Genomic DNA, 20,794 nt, shown 5'->3' on the forward strand with positions numbered 1-20,794 from the left:
TAAAAAGATTGCAGGATTGTTTTGAAGGAGGTAAATTTTTATCATTTAATTGGCTTAAAGAGAAATTTGGGATTTTTGAGAATTCTCTGTTTGTTTTTACCAAATTAGGGCATTAGTGAAAGATAATTTTGGAAAAGAAATGAAAATTTCAAAGTTAACTAAATTTGAATTTATGGTTTCTTATTTTTCAGATAAAGGTTTTATATCAGAGATGTATGGATGTATGGTTATAATTTTTTAGATACATCTAAGATTAAATGGGAGCAGGATTTAAGTTGTGAGATTAGTCAGGTAGATTGGGAAAATATGTGTTATGATGGGTTAACTAAATGAATTAATGTAAAATATAGTTTGGTTAATTATAATTTTTTGCATCAGTTATATTTAACCCCTGAAAAATTGAAAAAATATGGATTTAGTAATTCAGATCTGTGTTTTAGGTGTGGATTATGTGTTGGAACATTTCTACCTTCTGTTTGGTTTTGTGATAAAGTTTGACCTTTCTGGTTTAAAATTAGGAATATTCTTCAAAATTTGTTTAAAATTCAATTTCCTTTAGATCCAAAAATTTTTTTGTGAGGTTATTTTACTCCGTTAGTGGACTTGGGGTTGGGTAAGTTTCAGACAGCATTTATTTGTCTAATATTGACAGTTGCTCGCAAATGTATCGCCATGTCTTGGAAAGATGAAGTGGAGTTAAATTTAACTCGATGGCATCATGAGTTGAAGTTGTGTATTTATATGGAGAAAATAACATATAATTTACATAATAATGATGATTTTTTTTGTTAAGATGTGGATACCTTATATGAAGAATATGAATTTAGTAATATTGTAAATTACTGAATGTTTTTGTTTATTTTTAATGCTTCCCTTGAGGGATCTGTTGTGGGAGGGGGAAGGGGGTGGGTTTGCTTTTTTGTTTTATTATTATTAGATTACTTATTCTGTAAAAGTCTGTTTATTCTTATTGTAAAATATTAAGTAAAGTTTTTTAAAAAAAGGCAGATGGCTGCCTCTACCACCTCCTCAAGGTACCCTTCGGTGTTACCAAAGGTGTCTCCGTCTTCCAGCGGGAGATGGTCCTGATGGTGGAACAAAATGACATGTGTGCCTTCCCCTACCTGAATAACATCATGATCTGCAGCCATGACCTAATGCCAACCTCCAGAAATTCCTCACAACGGCCAAACCCCTCAATCTAACCTACAACCCACACTACGCGCCTGGTGATACTTGGCTGTGTTGTGGAGAATGGAGTCATTGGCCCCATCCCCGACCACATGCTCCCACTACTAGAGCTCTCCCTCCCCCACACCCTCAAGGCCGTCAAAAGGTGCATGGGATTCTTTTCCTACTACATTTAGTGGGTTCCTAATTATGCGGACAAAGCTCTCCCCCTTATCAAGTCCACATTCTTCCCCTGATGAGGCCTGGGTAGCCTTCTATTGCATAAAGACGCTGCTAAGCCTGCAATGTACATGAATCTTCCCCATTTCAGGTGGAGAATGATACATCTGATTTCGCCCTTATCGGGCACATCGCCTTCTTCTCCTGTATCCCCCAAGGGCCTGAAGTCTGACACTCTTCCATCGAGAAGGAGACTTAGGCAATAGCTGAGGTGGTGTAGCACTGGAGGTATTACCTAGCCAGCAGATGCTTTACTCTGGTCATGGACCAACAGGCCATGGCATTCATGTTTAACAACAGCGGGGCAACATAAAGAATGATAACATTTTGAGGTGGAGGATCGAACTCTACCTACAACTATGATATTCTGTATCAGCCGGGGAAGTCAACAAACCCCCAGATGCCCTGTCCCAAGGGACATGTGCCAGTGCACAGATATATCACCTCAAAACCCTCCACAATGACCTCTGCCACCCCAGTGTCATGAGATTTTTCCACTTCATCAAATTTTGTAATCTGCCGTGCTCCATCTGGGATGTCAGAGACATGACCAGGGACTTCTGGGGCAAACCACACTTCTACCAACCAGATAAGGTGCACATGATTAAAGGAACATGGTCTTTCGAACATCTGAGTATGGATTTCAAGGGCGAACTCCCTCCACCAAACGCAACATGTATTTCCTCACGGTCATCAATGGGTAATCATGTTTCCCCTTTGCCATCCCCTGCTTGGACATGACCATGGTCCATGGCACTGTGCAATTTACTCACCCTGGTCGGGTACCCTTCATACATCCACAGTGACCGGAGGGTCCTCATTCAAGAGCAATGAGCTGTGCCAATACTTGCTGGCCAGAGGTATCGCCACCAGCAGGACCACTAGTTATAACCCCCGAGGGAATGGCCAGGTGGAGAGGGAGAACGCCACCGTGTCAAAGGCCGTCCAGTCTTTCACTGGCAGGAGGTCCTTCCTGAGGCACTCCATGCTATCAGGTCATTGCTATGAACTACCACCAATGCTACCCCTCACGAACAAATTTTCTCCCTCCCCAGGAAGTCCATGTTGGGGACCACCCTTCCATCCTGGTTGACATCCCCAGGGATAGTCCTGTTATGGAAGCACTTGAGGGGGCCATTAAACTAATTCACTGGTTGAAAGGGTCCAACTCCTCCATGCATACGTGGCCTAGCTGGATGCACATAAGGAAATTATCTCCATCTGGGACCTCGCACGCACAGGAACCAAACAGCACCCCTCCCTTCCATTGACACATACTACATACCATCACTCCCTAACCCCACCCTGCCCCAGTCACTCCGGTCAAGCTGCCACGACCCCATCAGGTTGACACAGTTCTGAAGGTCCAGGACACAACAACGGCCCCAGCTACAGCACAGCAACTGTTTGTGCACTGGTCACAATGGAAGGGCCAGGCCAGACCAGACCAGGCCAGGCATAACCTGTAAGACTTTGTGCTCCATGTCACCCCACTAGCCAAATTAGAATAAAAGAAGGGGTGAATGTGGTGAACTGCTATACGCTCATTTATCTGCTCTCATCTGTTCTGTGACTGTACCCTTGGTTCCTCTCTCTTGACCCTGTATAAAGGCTCCAACACCGTAACCCTTCCCCAGAAAGCCTGGGTCACAGCACAGGATGTCCTTCAATTTAATCGTAAATAAAAGCCTATTGTTCTGTAGTCCAGTCTTTTGAGTTATTGAGTTGTGGATCTCGAGGTATTTCATAACCTCTTCCTTACGGATCAACTCTAATAACTTTCCAACTAGGAATGCCAGACTAATAGGCCTGTAATTTTCTTTTTTTCTGCTTCCTTCCTTTCTTAAACAGTGGAACTGCATTTGCAACCTTCCAGTCCTCCGGACCCATGCCAAAGTCGACTGATTCCTGGAAAATTATTTCTCAATCTCTAAAGCACCTCCTTCAGAATGCATCAACGAGAACAACTTTCCATCGGCAGCCTCACCAGGTTTCGAAGTCAAGTCCCAGCATTACTTGTCTCCATCAGATTACATTCATCTCCACCACTCCTCCAGACACACACAACCCGATTTTTCAGGATTCATGTGAAACAAAATTAAGCTCTACTAACAGGTATAAATCTGGCACCTACTGGGATTGGTAGATGCCGGATAAACAAGCTTTCCGGTTGCTTGAGATTACATTTTAAAAACTTTCATATTTTTTACCCATTTATTTTCTGAGATCATTTTTTTCTGGTTTCTTGGATTCGGGATAACAGGAACTTTACATGTATAGGGACAAGATAAATATTGCTATATTATTACACTGGCCTCTGACCGATCACAGACTCCCATTTTGTTCTCTTTTCACCCCTTGTATTAGGCCTGAAGTTGACGATTTCTCTCTAAGTAAATTTGCCATTATTATCAAGCTTTTCCATTGGCTGAAACCTTCTATTTACAATTTCCAATGTAATTGTATGTGTGAAGATCTATGTGCATGTGTCAGATTACATATTTGTCTGTTTGGCACTTTAAAACTTCCTCCCTTGTAATAAAGTCCTCGTTGGTTAATTTGGCTCCCGTTTCTATTCAATTTTCCCTTCAGAAGTCTGCCATTCCATAGTTGAGCCTGTCGAGAACCCACCATATCATTTTTCTTCTAGGCTAACTAATTTAAAAGGCAAATTTCAAGATTGGCAGCCTGCACACATCTACCAATTAAGTTAGGAGTGGACAGAAGCTTCTTCCCCTCCAGATGAACCAGTTGTTAAATAGAATTCCATCCAACAAGTTCAATGAGCTGACTTTCCTATTGCAGTGTTTCAGCTCTGCAGGCTGAAGGAGGAATGGCTGCCTCAGGTCAGACACATAAGGGAGGATTGCTGGGAAATGGATAGCACAGGTTCATGGACCAAAGAGCCTGCTACCCTGCTGTATGTCTAAATTTAAATTTTATTTGTAATATCCCTGGAACCAATTCATTTAACTTCTGGAGAACAGTAGTTGGAATACAGGTTGAACCTATATTGTCCAGTGCTCTGTGGTCCAGCAACTCCCATGGTTCAGCACGTTTTGAATCTGCCACCGTTAGTACAAATTCCTTACAGCACGGGTCTCGAACGCCACCCTGATCACTGGCGCTATAAAGTTTGAACTATAAAGTTGATGGGGACTGGGTTTCGAGTCCTGTGCTGTCTGTAAGGAATTTGTACTAATGGTGACAGATTCAACCTTTTTGGTGCCAGCGATCGGGTCGAGGGTTCGAGTCCCTCGCTGTCTGTATGGAGTTTGTACTAACGTCCCGATCACTGGTGCTGTAAAGACATTGCGATAACCACTACACTAACTGTGCCTCTCCACAGTATTATTTCCTGTGTTAAGCTTTGTTCTACCTTTGATATGTTTACATGGGGGGTGGGGGGGTTCCCTTTTGGGTCAATTTCTGTTTTTCAGCATTTTTTGTGGTTCAGCAATGGCCAGGTCCCAACATTGGCAGATTAAAGAGGCTCAACCTGTATCATAATGCTGCAAAGCACTCAGGATCAAGATGAAGTGCAAGGTTTTGTCACATGCAGTGAGAAAGTTTGTTTGGCGAACAGTCCCCAGCTCGTCAACCCTTACATAATATAGCAAGTAAAGGAGATCAGTCAGTACAGAACAATGACAATATTGTTTTACTGGAAAAGACATTAATTCAGGAATGTGATGATGGTGGGAAAGAAACTGTCCTTGAATATGCTGGTGTGTGATCCCACATTCTGAATCTTTGCCTTGATGAGGGGCGAAGGGATTGTGGCCAGGATGAGCCTGTTTTGTAAGTCGGCAGATGTTGATGGAGAAGAAGGGGGCTTGGTGATGGCCTGAGTCACATTCATAACTCTGCAGTCTTTTACTGTCTTGGGCAGAACAGTTCCTGTAATATGCAGTGATGCACTTTGATTGGATACTGTCAATGGTCCACCTTCCTTTAGAAGCTGTTGAGGGACTTGAATGACATGCCAAATTTCCTAAGGCTTCCTTGACCATTGTGGGTGGAGAAGGACAGGTTAATGGAGAACTTAAAGCTGATCCTGAATAAGGTGGAATCCTCAGGAAAATGCTTCAACCACTAACCCATACCTACTTGAAAAGGCCTACATGTATTAGAAAAACATCATGAGATGCTACTAGCTCAGCTAAGTAAGAAGAACTGGCTCATCAAAAGCACTTACCAGGAGTCACTGTCACCAGCTGATACACACTGCCTCAACTGAAAAACTGGAGAATGCAGCTGCTACTAGGAATTTGCTTTCCCTGGCATTTCCATCAGTAACTTCTCCAGACGTTAGCCTACATGTTTCAGATTAGATTAAATTTATTTCTGTCGTTAGTTGCTTTGTAATTCCCTGAAGATTTGATTAAAATACCATTTTTGTGTAAAAGTGATATACAATTCTAAACTGGTAATTTGTGGTATGGTATGAATTTTATTGTTGCAGTTTGAAGATCACACATTAATCCCCGATATCATCTATCAACATGACCTTCATGCTGTTCTCTCCTTGGGGAGTTAAATCGTATATTCAGCTGAACAGAATAGAATTCCAGCAACATTAAATTGTTTTTTAAAAGTTTTTGCTGTTTTTTCATCCCCAAAAGCGTCAGATTCATGAAGGTGATCAGTTCTTGTGTTCTCCAAACATACAATTCACTGAACAAGATCACATCTGTCACTAATTGCCTCTGAACTGTGATATGCTGGATCATTTCAGAGGGCAGATGGTCTAAGGGCATTCACTGGTCAGTCCTCAAGTTTCACAGTCACCATTACTGATGCAAACTTTTCATTCCATATTTAGTCATTTTAAATTCCCCATCTGCCACAGTGGAAGTTGAACCCATGTTTACATGTCGATAGTCCACGTCATTATGATGCTACTCAACAAGGAGATGATATTATAACAACTTAAGTGCTGTTGATTGGTGAAATACTGGAGAGTACATCAGATGTAGTTGCCCTACGATGGGAGTTTTTAAATCCATCTGGAAGAGTGACATTATATTGGTTGAACATTTCATCAAGGGGCTACACCTCTGTTTAGCACCTCTCAGAACTACACAGGAATCTCACTGAAAATTTGGCATTTGAGTCACTCAAGCAGAAACTGGAAGTGCATTCTGCTGAAATCAAAGGTTGGGATATTCTGCCAACTAACCAAGGCTGACAATTGAAAATGAATTCAATGTTATGGCAGCAAAGGGGAGAGATGGGAATGCAGCTGAACGGATGCATTTTGCTTCAATTAATTGAAAGTCAATGTTTAATAGTTAAAAGATGTGAAGCTAGTCACAAAGAAATACGAGGTATATATGAAGGTAAATTCAGACAGGGCTCTTGATAACTAAAAAGATGGCAAGAAAGAGTTCAGTCAGGGAACAGAAGGCCAGGAGGGGCCATGAAATTCTTTGGTGAGTTGAATTAATGGAAGTATAACAAAGACCATTATGAATCCCAATGCTTTTATTTTATATTATAAACTAGAAGATGACAAGGGAGAAGATAGGAGCATTTGAAGAAAGGAGGGGATTTATGTTTGGAGTCAGAGAAGTGGGTGAGGTTAAAAAAAAGGAATACTTTGCATGGGTATTCACTATGGAGGGCACTGATCGTGAACAATGTGGAGAATGTGGAGATCAAAAAGAGGTGATTCTGGGCCGTTTGAAGAGTATTGCAGTGGACATCGCTGGGCCTAACGGAAAAAATCCCAGGTTAATGCACAACTTTCCCATCTCCTGCATTTCCTTCATTTCTCAGAGATCCACTCTCACTTCCCCCAACAAAAAGAACAGGGAGAGGGCTCCTCTTGTTCTCACCTTTCATCCCACCACCTCCGCATTCAGTACATCATCATTTCTACCAGCTGCAACTAGAACTCACCACAAGATCCATCTACCCCTCCCCACCCCTTCCTGTCTTCCGTAGGAAATGCTCCCTCCATGATTCCCTTATCCATTCATCCCTCCTCAACCACCTCACCATGACTCCCCTGAAACACTTGCTCTGACACCTCCTCCCTCACCACTATCCAGGGACCCAAACAGCCCTTTCGCAAAAGGCAAAGATTCACATGCACCTCATCAGCTGCATTTGGTGCTCGTGACGTGACCTCCTCTACATCGGTGGGATCAAGTGCAGATTAGGTCACTGTTTCGCAGAGCATCTATACTCTGTTCACAAAAGCCATTGTTCCAACTCAATCTGTCTATCCTTGGCCTTCTCCCCTGACAGAGTGGGGCCCATATCTCACTTTCCACCTGGGAAGTCAATCATATGAACATAGAATTTTCCATTTTCAGGTAATAAGTCCCTTCTCTTTTCATCCCATCTATTTCTGTTCTTCACTCTTTCCCCTCCCCTACCTAACCCACCCACACCAGCCTCCCATCCTTCCTTACCCCTTCTGGGATTCAGGTCCACCCTTTCTCACCCCTCAGGATCCAGGTCCAAAGCTCCTTGTGCATACCAAAGAGATTTAGTTTATTTTGGCCATTATAATCAGCGCAGACATTGGGCCGAAGGGCCTATTCTTGTGCTGTTCTAAAACGTTGTTGGTTATTTTCCTTTGTTCTACAAATGGTTGCATTACAATTTTTTTCCTAGACAGCTTGTTCATTTCTAAATTGAGCCAAACTCAAGACTTTACAAAAAATTAAAAATTGCAATATAAAATATTCAACAGGTCATTTTTCATGTATTAGATGAGTTCAATGACTGCAAGTTAAATTTAACAATTAAATACATAGTTACATTTTTGGGTTTGTATCAATGCAGTGCATTTAATCCTGACTGTCCTCGAGTTCATTGACATGGGGAATTTTAAACTTAGTCCTTGATCATATTTAGACAATGCCTTTATTAACGAGCGTGACCACAGCACCGGACAGTATTACTCATTGGGCACTTCCCAGCAATTATACTTGGTGGATGTTTCTTGTGATCTATAAACCTTGCTGGGACTCTTGGATTTATGATTTATATCATTAATTTGACTTTTTCTGGTCTTCAGATAGTGCAAGTTGTTTCAATAGCTCATAATTACACACATGAATACAGGAAGTAAACATTCATAAACTGAATAAACTAAGCCAAGAAATTCAGTTATTAGTTTACTTAGCATTATAATGCAGGATTAAGCAAGGTTCCTTTCACAATTTGTTGCATTGGCATGCTGGCTATTTAATAATCGAAGTGTCACAAATCAAAATTCCATTATTTAAATTTGAAACATAATTTTAAAAAAGTGTAAATGTTTTTTTTTTAAATCTGAAAATGCTGTAAATCAAAACATGCAGTAAATACTCATCAGGTCAGGCAGCCTCCATGGATGAGAAGAATTAAAATTTCAGGTCAAAAAACCTTCATTAACTCATGGAGTCATATTTGTACAGCACAGCCCAATGGGCCCTTCAACTCAACTCATCCATTCCAATCCTGATGCCCATCTATACAAATCCCTTTCGCTTCCATGAGATCCATATCCCTCTACTCTTTTCTTATCTATGTTTCTGCCGAAATATCTTTTAAACATTGTAATTGTACGGCCTCAACCACTTCTCTGGCTGCTTGATCCAAATAACTACCACCCTCTGTGTGGAAGACTCACCCCTCAGATCTCCTTTAAATGTTTCCCCTCTCCTATTCAATCTATGCTGCTATTTCTAGACTCCCCTCAGTTGTCCATGTGTGGAGCCACAGGAGATGGCCAAGATCCCAAACAGGCACTTTTCATCTGTGTTAAATGTGGAGAAAGAATAGGGAATGCAGGAAAATTAATTGTCTTGGGAGTCCAAGTTACAAAAAAAAAGGTGATACTGGAGGTTCCAAAACAATAGATAAACCCCAGAACCTGACCCAATTAATCCTCGGATATTACAGAATACTAGAGAAGAAATTGCAGGAGCCTAGGCAGAGATATTTACATCATCATTTAGTACAGGAGAGATGCTGCAGGACAGGAGGGCAACTAATGTTGTGCCTTTACTTAGAAAGGCTGAAAGGAAAATTCAGGGAAATACAGGCTAGAGAGCTTAAAGTTAGTCAGGAGTAAGTTATTTGAAGGAATTTGGAGATTCACATCTACTAACATTTGGAAAGGCAAGGACTGCTAAGGTATAGTCAGTGCCATATTGTCAAATTTTTGAGACATGATTTCCAATGCAGAGTTTTTGGAAAAGGTGACCAAGATTGATTACGTCAGGACGGTAGATATTGTTTACATAGACTTTAGCAAGGCCTTTGTCAAATATTTGCGCAGTGTTGATCACTCAGCTATAGGAAAAATATACCATCATTAAGCTTGAACAGGTGCAGAAAACATTCATAAGAATGTTATCAGGACTGGTACAGTTCAATTATAAGGAGAGGCCAAGGTTTTTCACCCTGGAATATAGGAGGCCAAGGGGTTGGAGAGCTTACAAGGATGTTTAATAAAATCAAGAAGGACATATATGTCACCGGCTTTTCCCCCAAGAGGTAATGGATTTAAGGTAAGGGAGAAAGATTTAAAAGGGACCCAGGGGGCACTTCCGTCACAGAGAGGATGGTAGGTATATGGTATGAGGTACCAGAGGAAGAGGTGTGGACAATTGTACCATCTACAAGACATTTGAATTGGCGCATGGATAGAAAAGGTTTACAGGTGTATGGGCCGAATACAGTAAATGGGACAAACATGGCCAGCATGGACAAGTTCAGGGGAAGGGCCTGTTCCTTGCTGTAGAATTCTATGGGTTCAAAGTTCAGATTTATTGTCAGAGAACATATATGATGACATACAACCCTGAGATTATTTTTCCTGCACACCAGGCAGAATTTCTACTTATCAGTTGGGCAAAAATCTGTACTCAAGAAAAGATACGAAAGAGAGAAATGTAAACAAACTGACTGTGTAATACATAAAATAAATATTTAATAAATAATTTGCAAAGTAGGAGTCCTTAAACGAATCTCTGATTGAGTTTGTTGTTGAGGAGTCTGATGGTGGAGGGGTAGCAGCTGTTCCTGAACCTGGTGGTACGAGTCTTGTGGCACCAATATTTCTTTCCTGATGGCAGCAGCGAGAACAGATAATGTGCTGGGTGACGTGGATCCCTGATGATTGCTGCTGTTCTCTGACGGCAGCGTTCCCTGTAGATTTTCTTGGTGTTAGTTCCCCCATAGCAGGACATGATACAGTGGGTCAGCACACTTTCCACTACACATTTGTAGAAGTTTACCTAGGTTTTCTATGTCATACCAAACCTCTGTAAACTCCTGAAAAAGTAGAGGTGTGGATGCGCTTTCTTCACGATGTCATTTGTGTGTTAGGTTCAGGAAAGGTCCTCCGAGATAGTGACTCCCTGGAATTTAAATTTACTCACACTTTGCACCTCCGATTCCCCCAATGATCACTTGATTGTACACCTCTGGTTTTCCTTCCAATCAGTTCCTTGGCTTTGGTGTCACTGAGTGCAAAGTTGCTATTGGTGCCTCATGCAGCTAAGTTTTTAATCTCCATCCCACATGCCGACTCATAATCATAACTGCTTATAGAAAATACCATAGCCAATTTATGCCTTGCAAATTCCACCAAATCATTTGACCTATTCGGGTGTTGAAAGAAAGATAAATATTGACTCTCTTGATCTTTTTAAAATAATGCATTGGATATTTTAGATTCAAAAAGGTAGGCAACTTCTCTGTTTCACCACAAGATGTCATCAAAAACAAGGTGTGACTAAACTGAGATGAGACCTAATTTTCAGCTACTAACCTGTAATGCTGAGAGAGCCACTGCCCCACAGAGACAGAAGAGCGGGTAGATGGGAAAGAGGAAACGCTCTTCTTTATGTGGTCGAGTGAAGAAAATCAGAATCCAGATGTACATGGGTGAGAGGGTCAACCAAAAGGGATGGCCAAGGTTCTGCACTACAAGAGAGATTCAATGTTACAGCAAAAACACAGCAGAAATTTACCATGGTATTTATTAAAAATGGTCGCATCAAAAAAATGTCCTTGGACTACTCAATTTCATGCAACAGATTTAACTGTGCAGGGTCTATTCTTGAATAATCAGAATATAAAAGACAGACACAGTAGAGCCATTTCAACAGGCCCTTCTTCGAGGAGATGCTGGAATACTGGAGCCACGCACAAAGTGCCAACAGGCAGCATTTTGGGCCGAAAACTCTTCAGGGAATTTCAGCTGTCGACTGCTTTGCATGGATGCTGCCTGACTTGCTGGTCGGAGGCACTTCCACAACAGTGAACGTCATTAAACGTCACTCAGCCAACATTGCTTGAGGTGTTAATAGTTATTATGAGATGCAGATCCAGAATCACACAACACAATTTTTGTTCCAATTTCTGCTTTGTGATCAATGGTATCTTTTTTAATATCTCAGTTCAGATTGTCCAATTTAATGGAAATAATATTTCAGTGAGTGATCATTCTACGGAATCTGGGGGAGGAAAAAGTCTGATCTCAATGAATTCAGATGAAGAATCACAGACCAGACGTAATGACCCTTTCTCCTTCCACCGATGTTGTCTGACCCGCTGATATTTCCAGCATTTATTTCAATTAATTCAAACACCAATCTGATAGACTTCCTTCAGAAAAAAAATTAATACAGTGGATGAGTAAACAAAAAATGACATAGCATAGAACTCATGTAACATAATTAAGAGAAATGAATTACTTGACACCAATCGTTCCCACAGCTCTGTACCATGCCTGGATGTGCTGCAAACTAACTGATGCATTGATAGGCAATGCATGAACATGATGCTCTCTGTAAAATATGAGCAGATGGTCCTCGACTCTCCAATCAAGCCCAGCTCTGATCCTCATACATTGTGAAGTTTAATTTGCAGAGTTGCACCATGTCAATGGAGAATAAGCTTTTCAACTGTGATGATACAGAGAAGCACACAACCAGAGGCGAGAGACTAGAGGCTGTCCTGATGCCAGTCCCACAGCCAGGGCCTACTTAACCTCTATGACTTTGTTGAGAAACCAAACCCAGTTCCTTACACAAACGTGTATGAGAAACTAGTGAGGCTTTGCTGCAGCATTCATGAAGGATAAAAGGCAGTTAACATATTGTGCCTGAGGCCTCCTTCAGGAGTGCTGAAAAACAGAAAGATGCCTGAATAAAAAGGTGGTTGGGGATGCAGGGTGGAGGGGGGCAGGTTGGGGAGAGGAAGGAGAAGAGGGACGAACATAGGCCAACACATGTCACCTTGTCTCGGCCAGCTTCCGCTCTGGATCTTTTTATTTCCAATTGCCACCCAAGACATCATCTGCCTCAACTTCACCACTCCCTCTCTTATTCCAATCTTACTTCCTCTGAACCTTCTGCCCTCCACTCTCTCCACAACAATCCCGACCTCACCATCAAAACTACAGGACCCTATCACAGGACCCTATCACAGCTCATCAAACCACCGTCTTCAACACCATCTCCAGCCTTATCACGTCGGGTCACCACCTTCCCACGGCCACCAACTTTACTGTCTCCCATCCCCGCACTGCTTCTTTCTACCTCCTACCCAAGATACACAAACCCACCACCCAGTAAACCAATTGTTTCTGCTTGCTCCTGTCCCATTGAACTAGTTGCATCTTCCCATAACTCTATAGTTTCTCCCCTGGTCCAATCCCTCCCCACCTACATCCGTGATACCTCACATGTCCTCCATCTCTTCAATTACTTCAGATTCCCCAAACTGGACTGTCTCATCTTTATGATAGATGTCCAATCCCTTTATAGCTCCATCTCCCACACAGAAAGTCTTAAAGCATTTTGTTTCTTTCTGGACCAGACACCTGACCAGTCACACTCTACCACCACCCTCCTCCGCCTGGCAGAACTTGTCCTCACTCTAAACAATAACATCCAACTTCATCCAAATCAAAGGAGTAGCCATGGGTCCCAGCTAAGCCTGCCTGTTTGTGGGCTTGGGGAGCAATCCATGCTGCAAACCTACACAGGCAAGACCCCTCACCTCTTCCTCCAATATATTCATGACTACATCGGGGCTCCCTCATGTACCCATGATGAGCTCAGATTTCATTCACTTTGCAGCCAACTTCCACCCTGATTTCAAACTTATCTGGCCCATCTCCATCAACTCTCCCCCTTCTGGATCTGTCTCCATATCTGGAGTCAAGGTTTCCATTGACATATACTACAAACCCAGCAAGTTTCACAAAGACCTGGACTACACTTCCTCACCCTGCCCCCGGCAAGGACTCCATCCCCTTCTCTCAATTTCTCTGTCTCTGCCGCATCTGCTTCCAAGATGACATCTTCCAGTCCAGAGACTCTGAAATGTCTGCCTTCTTCCACAAACATGGCTTCACCTCCACTACCACCACCTTGGCCTTCACCCACATCTCCTCCATTTCCTGCTCTGGCCCCCTCTACCCCCAGATGCAACAAACACAGGATTCCCCTTGTCCTCACCTACCACCCTACCAGTTTCCGATTCCAACTGATTATAAATTCCAGCACTTACAACAGGATCCCACCAGACACATCTTCCCAAGTCCTCCCCTCTCCGTCTTCCATAGATCACAAGACAAAGGAACAGAAACAGGCCACTAGGCCCATCGAGTCTGTTCTGTAAATCTACACTAAGCTACTCTCCACTAGTTCTAATATCCAGCCTTTTCCCCATATCCCTTGATGCCTTCACTAATGAGATACTTGTCTATTTCTTGTTTAAATACTCCCAGTGATCTGGCTTCCACTGCTGTATACGTCAGCGAGTTCCACAGATCCACGACCCGCTGGCTAAAGAAATTCTCCCTAATCTCTGTTTTATATGGATAACCTCTAATTTTTCAGACTATAACCCCTTGTCCTCAATTCACCCACCAAGGAAAACATCTTACCCGCATCCACCCTATCTAAACCTTTCAAAATATAAAATGCCTCTATGAGATCTCCTCTCATTCTCCTATACTCCAATGAATACAATCCAAGAGCTGCCAAACGCTCCTCGTACATTAGCCCTTGCATTCCGGGAATCATCCGAGTAAATCTCCTCTGCTCCCTCTCCAACAACATCACATCCTTTCTAAGATAGGGGGCCCAGAACAGTACACAGCTTTCCAAATGAGATCTCCCCAGTGCTCCATACAGCCTCATCAACACCTCTTTACTCTTGTACTCTATCCCTCTTGAAATGAAGGCCAACATAGCATTCGCTTTCTTCATTACCAATCCCACCTGGTCATTAACTTTGAGGTTTCCTTGCACGAGGATGCCCAGGTCTCTTTGCACATCTGAGGTCTGAATTTTCACCCCATCCAAATAGTATTATGTCTGTTTATTTCCACTGCCATTCCCTTCATAACTCCCTTGTGCACTCATCCCTCCCCACCAATCGCCCCCCCCCCCACCACCTCCTCCAGGGCACTTTCCCCTATGACCACAGGAGGTGCCACACTTGCTCCCATACCACCTCACTCACCAGGGCTCCAAACAGGCCTTTCACTTGGCTTCAGTTGTGTATCCACAGGATTGATTTACTGCACCTGGTGCTCCCTTTGTGGCCTTCTCTACATCGGAGAGACTGAGCGCAGATTGGGAGATCACTTCACTCAGCACTTTCACTCTGTCTGCACCAGTGATAGTGACCTCCCAGTAGCCAATCATTCAATTTCTGCATTGCGCTCCCATGTGCTCGTCTGTCTGTAATATCCCAAGACCACCCATAAAATGGAGGAACAACACCTGATTATCCATCTGGGCACTCTCTAACCAGATGGCATTAACATTGACCTCTCCAATTTCTGCTAACCTGCTCTCCTTTCCCCCTCCCCTGTTCCCTTTTACCTGTCAGCTCTCCACCCTCTACCCTCTCAATTCACCCAGCCATCCCTCCTCCCCCGCTTGCTGCTGTGCCCTCCCTCCCTTCTCTACCCATTACCTCTTGCCTTTGTGACCATGCCTCTCCCCTTACCCTTTTATTTGGATGGCTGCCAACATTTTCCCAGACCTTGATGAAGGGCTCTAACCCAAAATGTTGGTTAAGTATTTGTATCTTTAAAGTATCTATAAAGGACACTTTTTGACCTGCTGAATTTCTCCTGCATTGAGTTTTTGCTTCAACCACTGTGTCTGCAAGCTTTCAAACATGTCATCCAGTTTTACCAGCCTGGTCTGTCATTCAGTAACTTTTGATCTCTGGCCCCAGTTCCATGTTCCCGCCTTGAATTTCCTGATAATCTAAATATCCACTGACTCAGCTTGAATATCAATGGTTCATCAACTGCAGCTTTCTGGGTGGAGATTTCTAAAATTTCTCAATCTTCCATAAATTCATCTACATTTCACAGGGAGGTTTATATATTCAGTGTTTGTTTCAAAAATTGAATTAGTTTTGGCTCTGATCAAGATAACTTCAGTTTGTTTAATTCTCAGATGGGTTGTAACTCAGCACAAGCTGTGGCAGGGTTACGTGCACACAGAGTTGAAGTTTATTACTGACTGTGGTATTAGGCCATTGAATAAAAGTTTAATTGTCAGATGTTCTCCAAGTTCAGCCTCAACAAGTACAAATGCTAATGCAGTCTGTCAGACTCTGGCTTTACCTTACTCTTAATTTAGTCTATGTGTAGTCTGAGTCCAGCATGTTCTTTGAATGAAGTGATAGGAGAAGGTATTCGGTTCAACAGTCAATTTATTACACAGCACAAGAATAAAACTTAACAGAGCTCTGGGTCAATCGTTAGTTCATAGGTCACCTGCACAGTGAGCTACTCCCCAAGACTGACCCCTATTGTCCAGTTGGCTCAGTTTATATAGATCAATCTTATCATACAGAACAAAAGTTGGCTTCCTTTGCTAGATCTTTTTGCATAAGGGTTATCACAAGTCATCTCCTGTTTTGCAGATATCTGGGGTGTAGCACTCCCATCTTAATCCTCCAGGCCAGACTATCCTGTTGTGTTGATCAGAAATTAATTCATCCCCAGATATTTCTAATCACCATTCTGTTCCTGTCTGGCCAATTTCTGCTGTTCTCTTTAACACCTCCTCATGCCTTAATCTTCCTCCTAGACTGGTTTTCCATTCCCTTTGTTTCTTGCAGGCCATTCTTTGTTCTGATCTGGCCTGTGTCTCCTGTGCTACTCACCACCTCCTTCAGTTTGAGCATTCCTCCTAAATCGTTTTATGCATTTCCTCTCCCTGTATTTGGGAGCAGACCATTTTGCTCAGCCAACTTTGCTCCATGCTGTGATTGCCACTTAATCACATTCCTCTTTTTCCCTGAACCATGCAGTAAATATAAACTTATTAATTAATCATTTCTTTCATAATGTTTTAACCCCTAGATTCCAACAAGTCCTCAATCACATTGGCAAACTAAAACCATTCCCCTGACAGACAGTTAATTAACCCATTACACTGAAAGGCCAAGCATATCAACACCAAAATATTCCAACAAACGATCAATTAGAAACATGATTTCAAACACAGAACTAAATTAAATTCAATCAAATCACTGTGCACATTTATAGCCATCACCCACACACTCACAAGAGTTTAGTTAACTGGCTAGTCATGACCCAAGTACTGTTACCATACCAACAGACCAATACCAGCAAGTACTTTCATGAATATGGCAATCAAGTGGTCAATCTATTTGTGTAATTTGTAAACAAGCCAGAATCCATTTTATTGAGGTCTACAAGCTCCTAAAGTAACCGATTAAATATACTCCAGCTTGAAGTTCCCATGAGAACCTTGGGGAGATCACGGTCACAGATCAACCTCTCGGACCTCCATATCACCAATCAGAGACAAGCTGATGGTCAAATATCAGTGTATCTATCTCCTGCTTCATGCTGAATGCACCACTGAAATCAAGGGGCAGGGACACAGCACAAATGTCCAGAGAGAAGATGCACTTCCCACCTGGCTCCTCAGGTTCACACTATGGATGGTTGACATACTCCATCCTTTGACTGAATGAGAAGACAAGTGCCAGTGTTTGTTGGCACTGTATGTAAAGGCCACAGTATGGGAAGAGGCCATGTTAGGCTTAATATTAACAAATGTTTGGCAACGCTCAGAGTTTCAGAGGCAGAGAGCAGTTATAGCTCTGGGGAAATGTTTGTTTGGACCTCTGGGGAAATGTTTGGACCTCTGGGGAAATGTTTGGACCTCTGGGGAAATGTTTGGACCTCTGGGGAAATGTTTGGACCTTTGGGGAAATGTTTGGACCTCTGGGGAAATGTTTGGACCTCTGGGGAAATGTTTGGACCTCTGGGGAAATGTTTGGACCTCTGGGGAAATGTTTGGACCTCTGGGGAAATGTTTGGACCTCTGGGGAAATGTTTGGACCTCTGGGGAAATGTTTGGACCTCTGGGGAAATGTTTGGACCTCTGGGGAAATGTTTGGACCTCTGGGGAAATGTTTGGACCTCTGGGGAAATGTTTGGACCTCTGGGGAAATGTTTGGACCTCTGGGGAAATGTTTGGACCTCTGGGGAAATGTTTGGACCTCTGGGGAAATGTTTGGACCTCTGGGGAAAATGCTAAATTGGAGAAACCAAATTACAACAGTGGAGGCTGCAGGATACTTCTCCCTGAAACAGAGCTAGATAAGAGGTAATCGATTTAGGACAATGGGGAAGAGAATTAAAGTGGATCGAAGGGCATCCTTTTTTTTTACCAGGAGAGTGGAGAGTGCCTGGAACACAGTGTTGGAGAGAATGGTGGAAGGAGAGTCATTGACAGTTTTTGTCTAGCTGAGTAATGAAAATGCCAGTTAGAGAAGGCTATGTGTCATCTGCCTCTGGAAGGTGAGATTAAAATGGATGGGTACCCACAATTCAGCACTGTTTCCTTGCTGTTTGTCTGATTCAAGGCTCTGAAAAAAAGGGTAGATAAATCTAGAATGGAACCTGTATTTTCAATCAGGATAGGGTCCCTTGACCAACTTCACTCCATAAACAAGCTGTGTTAACACTCAAATCTCATAGATAGCACAAAATCTTTGAAACTTTTCTCTTGCAGGTAGTTCCCTGTTCAAAACATCATTGTATGATTTGGAATCCAGTATATTTCAGTGCAAGCACACCTACAAACACTAAATCTGCACACCACCTATAACTGATCATGACACGTTTAAACTTTCTACTTATAGCCCCACTTGAGAAAACAGATATATTCATAGTTAACATAAAACCCAAGAGTGAAGATCAAACATGAGTAGGAGAGAATTACAGAGAGGAGGATGGTGACAAGCAAAATAATCCTCGACCAACTCTTCATATTGTTGATAATTTACACACCATCAATGCCCACAAACAGAGGATCATAATACCAACATTGTGCTAATCCACAACAGGCTATTTAAAACCCCATTGCAGCTCAAAACCAGTGTGAAGTCAGCAGGGCGGAAGGTGGGGGGGTGGGGGGGGGTGAAGGACGGGGGAAAGGGAGAAGGGAGGAAAGATCAATTCAATAGAAACACATTTCAGAAATGAAAATTGCACATTTATTCTCTCCTCTTTAATGGTAACTTCCACCCTCTTTTTGAATTTTATTAATTTTCATGCTTGGATGAAATGAAGGAAAATAAAACAAGAGCGCTCTCTAGTGGGGGAGTTCTCCAAAATTACAAATGCCAAGTCTCTGCAGCTTCTGGCTTCATTCAACCTTGCCTTTTTAATATCTTGTGCATATCCAGCAACACAAACTATGTTAATATGAACATTTTTCCACTGAGTGAAGAAAACTAGAGGACATGGGTTAAGGGTGAAAGGGGAAAAGTTTTAGGGAACTTCTGCACGTAGAAAAGGGTGGGGGTGTGGAACGAACTGCCAGCTGAATTGTTGAATGCAGGCTCAATTTTAACATTTAAGAAAAATTTGGACAGGTATGAGACACAATACACTGCAGATGCTAGAATCTGGAGTAAAAGAGAATGCAGTGGAGGAACTCAGTGGGTTGAGGGATTTCTTTGGATAAATGGTGGCTGATCTGCCATGTTCCTCCACCAACTTTTTTTAAACATTCCTCTTAGGACTTGGATCAAATTCAGATAAAGATCCTTTTCCTCCAAAGCTCATGGTCATAGTTTGATTAAATCCTTACCATTGCATTTTTGTAGCAGAAATTCCATGAGGGTGGTGAGAGGAAGGGCACAAAGAGCTAAAACAAAAACCACATTGAAATTCAGGCAGCCATTGATGAAGTAAAACGGCCACGGTTCTGTTCCTGGAAGCAAAAGAGAAAGAACTTTCAGTAAGAAATAAATGTTGGCCTGGTTAGCACAAAGTTATTATAGTGCCAGTGACCCAGGTTCAAATCTGGCACTGTCCATAAGGTGCTTGTCCATTTTCCCTGTGTCTGCGCGAGTTTCCTCAGGTGCTCGGTTTTCCTCCCACCCTTCAAAAACATGCAGGGTTTTAGGTTAACTGGGGTATTTGGGGGGCATAGGCTCATGGGGCGGAAGGGCCTGTTACCGTGCTATATGTATAAATTTTAAAAATTAAAACTTGGCCTGTTGAACTGAGATGCATTTCGATTCTGTATTTTCATTTCAACATTGAATAATGCAGTGACTACATCTCAGAAGTATTTCCTTTGTGGTCAAATGCTCTTGGATAGCCCAAGGTTATAAGAGCATATTCTTTTTATCTGAATATTTACTGATTTATTGCCAGGGTAAATTATTATATACTGTATAAAAATCAAGATAATTTCTGATTGTGTTTTTATCTAAGCTGTTAGTTTTTGATGGAAGGGACAGCAACTATTGACAGTGTTCTAGAAGTCTGTGAAACAGCAAATAAAAACAGAGGGATTTTAAATAATGTTGCCTGGGGAGTGCGGAGTTGGACAGATCGACAGATCCTGCCCCAGTCCACACCCCAACAGTCGTCGATAAGCTAGATATGGACATCTGCATGTGGTCAGAATGCATGTTCAACCTGCCTCAGCAGTGGTCAAATTTAAGCTCTTGTACAAGGTTAAAATTTCCATCTGAAGAATCCAGTATTGATCAGAACAATTGTTACTTTCACATCCTGTCTCTTTCTTTCACATCCCATAGGTTATTCAGCTATAGGATAGAAGTGTAAAGAGTGGCTATTAAAAGATTTGAAACACCATGGCTTGAACAGATTATTGGGTCCTTACGACTGCTCTTTGATGGCCCTTTGACAAGGCCTTGTGTAAAGGCAAAGATTAGTCCCCCTTGTGGCTTAAATACTTACCTACCTAAATGCGCCGAGAGCACTTCCTCCTCGGGGAGGGATAAATGGGGGAGCACAGCACTCCGCCAACTCACCTGAATGTATAGCCGCATTAAGCAGCTGTTTAGGGGCACGCCGCAACCCAACTCACTGCTA

The 20,794-nt window shown here is 42.4% G+C and overlaps 1 protein-coding gene across 12 annotated transcripts in view; it reads right to left on the bottom strand.

Moving 5' to 3' along the window:
• Window positions 1-20,794, bottom strand: part of alg9 (ALG9 alpha-1,2-mannosyltransferase) — a 253,304-nt gene that overhangs the window by 150,492 nt on the left and 82,018 nt on the right. For all 12 annotated transcript variants that reach the window (XR_011343620.1, XR_011343619.1, XR_011343621.1 and 9 more), the window contains 2 exons: window positions 19,536-19,658; window positions 11,189-11,343 (listed from right to left, as the gene is read on the bottom strand). Coding sequence is in view for 9 of the 12 variants with exons in the window: in XM_069895966.1 (XP_069752067.1) it covers window positions 11,189-11,343; window positions 19,536-19,658 (278 nt within the window). In the remaining 3 variants the exon portion in view is untranslated. The remainder of the gene's footprint in view (window positions 1-11,188; window positions 11,344-19,535; window positions 19,659-20,794) is intronic.

The sequence above is a fragment of the Narcine bancroftii genome, chromosome 8 (assembly GCF_036971445.1).
Source record: "Narcine bancroftii isolate sNarBan1 chromosome 8, sNarBan1.hap1, whole genome shotgun sequence".
Lineage (NCBI taxonomy): Eukaryota > Metazoa > Chordata > Chondrichthyes > Torpediniformes > Narcinidae > Narcine > Narcine bancroftii.